Consider the following 8,913-nt stretch of genomic DNA (forward strand, 5'->3'; position numbering starts at 1 on the left):
CGGGGCGGTGGACAAGCGGCAGGCGTGCTTCCTGCCCTGTGGTGAGCACCGTTGGGGGGCCGATCGTGGGCGAGGCCACTTCCATCGCGAAAGGCCTGGTGAATGCGACGGGGCATACGTGCTGGGTTGGTATCCTTGCATTACCGGCACCGCTGCTGGCCGCCACAGACGTGTTTTCTGACTGGGAATTTTTGCAGGGCATATGCAACGCGCCGGGGACCGCGAAAGCAGTAGCGGAGCTAGTGATGGAGGGAAAAATCAAGTGCGCGAACCTGAAGAACCTGCAGCCAGGACGCTTCCTCTGATTGGGACGCGGGAAACTCCAGAGCGTTCCAGATATACGCTTGTCCGAAACGCTGAAGAACTTCTATCCTCACCCGACGCCGAATGAGCGGGCGGCGCAGCGTCGATCCTCGGACTGCGGGACGCGATGGCGGCGCTGCCGGCGGACGCGACGCTGCCGGCGTTCGAGCAGCACACGGGCCACGGGCTGGGCATCACGCAGATGAGCCACGGCTCGCAAGAGACTTGCGGGACGTGTACCGGGCCGTGTGGGCGCTGTGCTTGGTCTGTCGATTGACATGCCCACTGGAAACGACGAGAGGCGCATTGTCAGAGCTATGTAGACGTTGTATAGACGTTGTATAGACGTTGTATAGACATTGTATAGACGTTGTATAGACGTTGTATAGACGTTGTATAGACGTTGTATAGACATTGTATAGACGTTGTATAGACATTGTATAGACATTGTATAGACATTGTATAGACATTGTATAGACATTGTATAGACATTGTATAGACATTGTATAGACATTGTATAGACGGGCCATTGTTACAATCATACGGTACAGACGGTCTCGTAGTGGCACCACGGCAAGCGCTCGGGCACTCTGGTTCACATTCCCTCGTCGCGCTGCTTCCTGCTCCCTCTTGTACCACTCTCTAGAGTGTACTCTCCTCGCCAATGTTCAGCAAAGCGCCCGTGTTCCCGCCCATCGCAGCTTCCTCGCGCCGGCGCACTCAAACCCTTCTCGGGCAATAATATGCCCAAACGCGGTCAGAGGCGGTTTGCGCGCAAGCTCACCTGCCGCCGCTGTAGGCTAGTGCTAGTGGGAGAACACGAGCGAGTCTGCACGCGAGCGAGCAAGACCACATACACTCTGTGGCGCAAGCAGGCTGCAGGAGGGCTGCGCACAGACGAGGCGCATCAATGGCTGGCGACACACCCGCCCGTGCCTTGAGGCGGATCGCACGGGACGCTCAGTCGTCGGTGCGCGCAACAGGTGTGCGCGCGGCCTCACGACCTCTCCTCCGCGCTCGCACCGTCTGATCATCCCGGCGCAGGTGTATTGCAGCCCGGTCCGAGGCAAACTCCGTGTGCATGCATCCCCGAGATCTGCCCACTACGCCCTTGCATCGCGCACCATGCCCCGCTCATCCTTTGACATGGTGAGTATGATGCGCACAACCGTGGCGAGGAGCAATGTACCTTATTGTAGCTGTGCGCTGCGCTGAGATCCACTTGACATGTGTCGGAGTATACCAGACAATGGAGTTGTGCGAGACATACCAGACAGCCCGGGAGCCATGTTAATTGGGAGGCGGGCACTACAAAGTAGAGATGGCACTCGGGGTACCGCAGCTGACATCTCCCCTTATACACTCGCCTGGCAATGTCGCAATAGGTAATATCACCGTGATGCTGGGATGTCAGCATATGGGACTGTACATATGCAATAATCCTGTAATAATAGTCTCGTATTACTCCCAGTCATCGGCATCCTCAATCGTCTCGGCAAGTGACCGGGCATCTGATGAGAAATCCTCAATTGTTTCCGGAGCTGATGAGTTGCCATTTTGGTCATCAGCAAGATTGCCGAGATCCAGCCTGCGCCGCTTGCAAATTCGACTCTCGTTTTCATCAGCTGACTCTGCCCTGCTCCCGATATTCCCCTCGGCGGCGGCATCTGCATCTGAGCCAACATCTGAGTTTTCGATGATCGGCGCACTTTTCGGAACCTTGTTACCCCGTCGCATTCGCTTCAATGACACTTTCTTGTCAACAAACACATGCGAGCGCCCGGTATCACTCCGTGTGCATCGCCGAAGCTCTAGCCTGACAGGCCGCTTTGCCGGTTCCAGACGCTCAAACCGCATTTTGCCCGTTTGCCACTTCATGAGCAGATCATCGAGAATCTCACACCCTCCGATCTTGCTGAGGTTTGTGCGGGCAACATTGGTTGGCCATCCCACAAGGGCAACACCGTATGGCAGCTCAACTCGTTGGTGAAAGTCGACTGCGGTCCATGACATCCTGATGGTCCGGTTGCCCGTGATCTCTCCTAAACGAGCATCAGATGGATAGAATAGCGTGAGAAGCAAGAACACATACGGAGATCCTCGGTCACAACATCACGCAATGCACCTTTGAGCCGACGATAGCGTGTCTTGTACAGCTGCCATGGCCGCGACAGTGGCTGCAGAACATTCTCGCTGGTCATGAAGATAGCCCGACTCGGATGCAGGTCTAAACACAATGCGAGGTTAGTAATGAAGAAAGCAAAGAACAACTGATGACAGTACAGTTTGCAGGCAAAGCACGACTGTACGGAAATGCACTACCAGTAAGCTCTCGGTTTTGTTGACAGCCAAGTCGCACCTCTGGCTTGATTGGTAACTCATGCTGCGGACATTACAGCATTCCGCAGAACACACCGAGGCCCCCGCGAGCACATTCAAAGTATGCGGCATGCCTGATGGTAGCGACACATCACTCGTGTTGCGGTGGGTGAGTTCCCCGTTGTTTCATCTCATTACCTCATTGAGAGACACAACAATGTGCGTATTTGACATGTTCCCGATCGTTGATCGCGCACGCTGGCCATTCCGATTCTGCAGCAATGGGTACCTCTCATATGGTGGTGTGCAGCCGGTATGTTGGGCACAATGATTCCGCACAAGCAGTGAACTGACTGTGTCAAGAAATATATTGCATTGTTATTAGATCTTGATGGAACACATTCTGTGCCGAGAGCGCGTTGCCTAGTTGCTCGGTGCACAGCGGTGAGCTCCTTACCACGTTTGCGTGCACGAGGCTCGCCGGGCAGACTGCGGGGAGGGCCGGGACATGCAAAATCAGGCAAGAGAACTGACACGACCAGTCTGTATCCGTTGGCATGCCCGCGTCCGACAACTGACACCAGGGCCCTGCCATCTCAGTGCGATGGTCACAGGAGGTGCCCGCAACGAGTGGGTGTACTTTACAGGAACAATAGGCCGGTGCGGAGTGTGTTGGTGGCGGGAGCAAGTTAATGCCTATTCGCACTTGAATGGCGAACACACTGACCGGGTCTGCTTGCTGACCGTTGACCAATAGGACAGCAGATGGCGGTGCATGCGATCACGAGGGCAGACGCGACACGGCAGACACGAGGGCAGAGACGCGTGCAGAGACGAGCGACTCGACTTGATAATGTTCACGATGGCGCCACCCTTCCGCTCCAGGTTGCTGTGTGCCGTGCGTCCCTGCGGGGTGCATCACAGATGTTCTGGACAGCCTGCGCGCACTCGGCGGGTGTGCGTCAACACAGCATGCATTGGTGAACAGCAGCGGTCCATTTTGGCCCTCCAACCACGCGCCGCACGCTCCAGTGTCGCCAATAAATATATATCTTATATTTCTGTCACGTTGCTGCTGCTGCCGCGGGCGTCCGCGACGGCCAAGTGCGCACGACAGCATGGGCAGCGCATCCTGAGCAGCGCGTCCTGACTGCGTGCGGGAGACTGCGTGCGCACGCGCATCCTAGCCTCGACACCGCCCACGGTGTGAACACATCACATCAATTGAAATAAAATACGTACCATAAACGCCACCGTATGTCAGCTCCCGCTGGTGTCACCGTGCAGATCGACGATGTCGTATGCCCGTGTTTGATGTTACAGCGCTCTGTCGTAAGACGGCAGTTCATCCGATCATCTAGCGGATGCGATGCCTTTCTGCACCATCGCAACCGCCAAGCCGGGGGTTTGCACAGAGCTCACTGACGCGCTGTGATCACACAGTGCTGTAGGAGCAGAGCGCCTTTGTTTCACGTCGGAATCGCGGAGGCGCGGGCAGTGTGCACGGGGTTCTGCCGTCTGACTTGTTTTGATTGACGGACGGGCACCGTCAGCCCCTTCTGTGGTCGGGGTGTGCAAGTCCGTGCCGCGAGGGCTCCGCGCAGTCTCGTTGTGCATGCTGCTCGGTGCTGTGCTTGTCACCGTTTGCCTTATGTTCCTAGCTGATGGCATCTGACCAGGTACGCAACACCAGCCCTGGATCTTTGCGCCGGAGTATTTTGCGCAACGCGGCACGGGTACGAGTATGGCATCAGTTGCGCAGGGACGCTGCGTGCGACGCAGATGTCGCCACCGTAGCAATAAGGGTGACGGACGACGTGGGGGCCGGTAGTTCTAGAGGGTGCATACGTCGGTGAGTGCGTCCGTCCGCGTCAGGCAGAATGACCGCACTAAGGTACGCGGGCGGGAACGCAGGGAGCTGCCGGCATAGCTTCGGGTGAGTGACAGCTTAGCAACGGGCAGCCGATGCGAGACAAGAGCCGCCGCGCCTGGGTAAGATGTCCAGGCGGCAGTCGTGGGAATGGCGACAGGTCGGGGCAGCATGCGAGGGATTTAAAGGCGGGCATCGTTAAAAGTTCCTTCATGGCTGACGACTCGGTTTCCGCTGCGCCCGTCCTGTGTCCTGCTCGCCCGCTGTCCAGGCCAAATGGTGCTGTGCGGATGGACACTGTTTAGGTAAGCCGCCGTCGTGTTGCGGAGTAATATATCCCGTTGCTCACCGTGCATGCCATTTAGGCGTACTGAAGACCATTCCCCTGTGTAGCGCGTGTCAGTGAATTCCGCGAGGTGTCGGCGGTATGTTGTTGAGATTCAGCAGTCCGCGGGCGCGTGGAAACTAACGGTCAGCCAGTCAGAACACCACGTTCTACATCTGGGCCAACTGGTGAGTGACTGGCGGTGGTCTGCGAATGCAAACGCTTACCGCGATGTGCGATGTGTAGGTGTTCGCGTCTCGGCCGCCATACTGGACTCTTCGAGCGACACATAATCAAGTGGGTGATCGTGACTTGCCCGCCTGCACGACCTTCGTTTTTGCCCTAGGAAAGCGGCATATCGCTCAGACGCGTCCAGAGGCGGCTCGATGTCACACTCGCGCAGCATCCTAATGTCTGATCACATCCCCGGCAACCGACCGGCTGTAACATACCCAGCAGCCTTGATCGAGGGTGAGAGGCCGCGCTCTGTACAGACCCGGCTAACGGTGCTGACATCGTGCGAGTCGAGAGGGGACACGAGCGTGCGCGAGAAGCAGACGAGCTTGCAATTGAAAGTCCGCGATCGCTCAGCGAACCTGGAAGAGCGGAGCGTCGTGTTAGCAACAGGTGCGCGGGGCGGGAAACGAGCGGATGGGCAGATGAGATTGATGGGAGATGATCGGCGGATGCAGGGACATATGCGAAGGGGAATCGGCAACCGGGCGGCGGATGTACAACGGGCACCGCACCGCTGGTCTGACTTGTATCCGCTTCCTCGGCGGCGCTGGCGTCGAACGAGAACAGCGGGCGCGGTAAGGCGTGTCCCTTGAGTGCTTTCGCGGTGTGGAGCACGGCAAGGCAGTCGTGAGGCGGGCAAGATGTTTGACGCACCACAAGTTCGGGCTCGAGCTGCGCCTGCTCAGCTGTCACAGTAGGCCCGTCAGGACGCGGGGCGAGTTTCTTTGGCGAGGACACTGCGCTCGCTTGTTTCGTCGCCTGCCTCGACAAAGCATTGACAACGCGCGTGTGTAGGCGGCTGTCCGTCTCGCGCACGCGCCCACTGATGTGTGTGAGAGTAGATGGTGACCGGGGATGACGCACGCGAGAGGTGAGGATTTGGAGTCGCGTGCATCACGGACCTTCTGACTGGTTTGCGGCGCACGATTTATCCTGTTAGGCGCGGCTAGCAGCGTCAGGAGTGAGACGGCGCGGGACAGAGACAGCGCGCACGAACCAAGTCCCTCGTCGTTACGATGTGCGCCCGGCATCGTTCGACGGCGCAAGCGTTGAGCGGACCATCGACGACACGGCCGATTTGCGCCCTCATCGCTGCAAGCGCGACGAGGCGGGATGGTTGATGGACAGGCAGCGGGAGCCGTATGTCTGAGTAAATATAGTGACCGGGCAGAGCGCGCGCATGGTGAATCTCTTGGCCTGTTCGCGGCGCACGACCAATGTATTCTGTGAGGGCAAGGATGGCAGCGGAGTCAGTGAGACGGCGCGCACGAACTAGATCGCCCCGCTGCGATGGCGCGGGTGTTGCGGGGACCATCGACGACGATCTTGGCGATTCCCTGCAGCTTCCGCCGCTTGCGCGCGTGATTCTGTCTTGTCCAGCGTCGCGCTCGCGGGGCCTGATGCGCGCTGGCGGCGCGGCCGTCCGGCGCGGCTCTGCGGTTCGCAGCATCCAGGTCGCTTGATGGGAGGCATCAGGCTGCGGTTGCGTCTGCGGACGCCGGCGCCCTTGACGTGCGTCCCGTCGCAGCGGTCGACAACATGCTGGAGTGCTTCCTGGCGGAGAACGAGGCGTGGCGCCTGCTGGAGGACGCTCAGATCCTGCGCGTGGCGACAGACAGCGCGCGCGGGAGGCGCGCATCGTGTTCACGACGTGCGCGGGCGCGGGGCTGGGTGTGCTGCGCGGCATGGGCTTTGCGGCCATGCTGGTCGATGAGGCGTCCCAGGTCACGGAGCCCGTCGCGCTCATCCCGCTCGTCAAGGGCTGCCCGCGGGCGACCAGTGCGTTGTCTTGTCTTGTGCGCTGGCTGATGTGTGCGCGCGGCGTGCGGCGCGCGCAGCTGCGCGCGACGGTGCGGCCGATGGGCAAGGCGCCCCGCCCCGAGTCTGACCGGTCGCTGTTCGAGCGGCTGTACACGGGCGTTGCGGTCCCACGCGTGCGGCGGACGATGCTGAACGTCGCGCGGGGGCGAGCGCCGGAGGGTCGCTCGCGTCTCCTGGGCCGGGACCGGCCTGCTCGAACGCGAGACTGCACACGAGCGTGAGGATCAAGGCCTTCGTGCTGCAGAATAAGTGGGTTAAACGTGCGAGCCATTCGAATGAAAGCACGGAACACGCACTCGACGAGCGAGAAGCGGCCGCACTGCCCGCTCAACGTCCGCGGGGCGCCCCAGGCACTCGTCTGGCGGCAAGAACGTGTGCATCGCGCGGTCCATGATGCGCTCCACGCCCGGCTTATCCATACGCTTCTGCCCTCGTACGCGCTCGCGAATGCACGCGAGCCGAGTATGTTGCGGAACAGCGCGCGCGCGGCCGCCTTGCACGGCGTGCGGGTCGGTGTGGTCGCGCAGTCAGGGCAGGGTTGGCGCCCGAGGCCCAGTACTCGACGGCTGCGACGACAGCCAGGTGAGGACACAGGAAGGTGTATGGTGCTCGCGGATGCTTGTGTTGGCGCAGCGTTCGATGGCATCGGTAGACAACTTCGGCTGAGAGGCAGGTGCACCGATCAAAGACACGACGCGTCGACGACTTGCCGGTGATCGTGGGCTGGGCGACCCTGACGATCTGGCGGTGCAAGATCTTCGGGTCCCCGTCGTCCCATCCCGATCTGTGGCTGCATCGTCTCCATGGGCTCGCTGTGCAGCCTAGCTATGAATGTATCTTTCGCGAAAACGAACCAGCTGGGCTCAGCGATAATCCAGGGGATCAGGGTGAGCATGAGATCTGGATGATGCGGTCGTGCTTTGCACTGAGACGAGTTCAGGTCATACCCTTCCCCTTTCGCTATCAATCAATGTTGCGTGGTGTCACTTACCTCGACGCTGATTCTTAGGCCAGCATCCAGGCAACGTTAAATGTGGCCGTTCCCCTTCTTAATGGCGGCTTAAAAGGTACACGATAAAATCGGCTCATGCGGGCCGCTGCGGCCGTCCGACGTCATTCGTCGATGATACTTGATCTACACATCTATCCCCTTGAAAACAGCACTTCAGCCAGGCCCGACTCTACTCTCGACAACGTCCAGTCTTACCACAAATTCCGACCCCCTCCTGACGCCAGCCTTCGAACATGTCTTCCGAACACCCTGTGCGTCAGATCGTCATAATCGGAGGAGGAATCATAGGCTGTACGACGGCGTACTATCTGTGTTCGCACCCCGCCTTCGCCACGTCTGGGACGAAGGTGACGCTACTTGAGGCCTCTGTCTACGGTGCTGCGCAAGGGGCTTCGGGGAAGGCAGGTGGTCTCGTCGCGAAGTGGGCGTACCCGAAGGAGCTCGTCAACGTCTCATTCCCGGAGCACGTCCGCCTCGCGCAGGAGCATAACGGCACACAGCGCTGGGGCTGGCGGTTCGTTGCGTGCGGAAGCTGGGAGGGACGTGGACAGCTGGCCAGAGAGGACACCGGCACGGGCGTGGGCAAGGGCGGCGAGCGCAAGAGCCTCGAGAAGACGAACGGGCTCGACGCAAGCACTCCCGCGAAGACGCAAGCACCGACGGGCCTACCGGACGACCTGACGTGGGTCAAGGCGGAGCTGACGGACGCGTACTCACCGATGGCGCCGGCGGGCGCGACGGCGCAGGTGCATCCGCGCCTGTTCACCACGAGCATGCTCGAGCTCGCGCAGGAGAAGGGCCTCGAGTTCGTCGCAGGTAAGGCGACCGCGATTGAGATCGACAACGCAGCAGGCTCAGTCACCGGCGTCACCTACGCCGAGCGCGGGGCGGACAGCGCAACGCGCACCATCCCCGCGACCCATGTTGTCCTCGCTGCCGGCGCATGGTCGCCGCACATCCTCCCCGCCTTACCCATCACCGGTACGCGCGCGCACAGCATCACGATCCGCCCGCGCGACGGCGTGG

General features: G+C 60.0%; 3 protein-coding genes across 3 annotated transcripts in view; 1 reads left to right on the forward strand and 2 right to left on the reverse strand.

Moving 5' to 3' along the window:
* Positions 1 to 1,764: 1,764 nt before the first annotated feature.
* Positions 1,765 to 2,504, reverse strand: POSPLADRAFT_1158734 (hypothetical protein; the record flags this gene model as incomplete). The annotated part of the gene is made up of 2 exons (XM_024487353.1): positions 1,765 to 2,345; positions 2,396 to 2,504. The coding sequence occupies 2 exons, from the start codon at positions 2,502 to 2,504 to the stop codon at positions 1,765 to 1,767; spliced, it is 690 nt and encodes a 229-aa protein (XP_024333643.1).
* Positions 2,505 to 5,235: 2,731 nt separating this feature from the next.
* On the reverse strand, positions 5,236 to 5,412 carry POSPLADRAFT_1158996 (hypothetical protein; the record flags this gene model as incomplete). The annotated part of the gene is made up of 1 exon (XM_024487387.1): positions 5,236 to 5,412. A coding segment is annotated over one exon (177 nt), but the record flags the coding sequence as incomplete, so codon positions are not given.
* Positions 5,413 to 7,908: 2,496 nt separating this feature from the next.
* The window catches only part of POSPLADRAFT_1174967 (hypothetical protein), a 1,770-nt gene continuing 765 nt past the window's right edge, over positions 7,909 to 8,913 (forward strand). The window contains exon 1 of the mRNA XM_024488318.1: positions 7,909 to 8,909. Within this exon, the coding sequence (XP_024333645.1) occupies positions 8,121 to 8,909 (789 nt within the window). The 5' untranslated portion in view covers positions 7,909 to 8,120. The remainder of the gene's footprint in view (positions 8,910 to 8,913) is intronic.

This window comes from Postia placenta, assembly GCF_002117355.1.
Source record: "Postia placenta MAD-698-R-SB12 unplaced genomic scaffold POSPLAscaffold_21, whole genome shotgun sequence".
In the NCBI taxonomy this organism is placed as follows: Eukaryota; Fungi; Basidiomycota; class Agaricomycetes; order Polyporales; family Adustoporiaceae; genus Rhodonia; species Rhodonia placenta.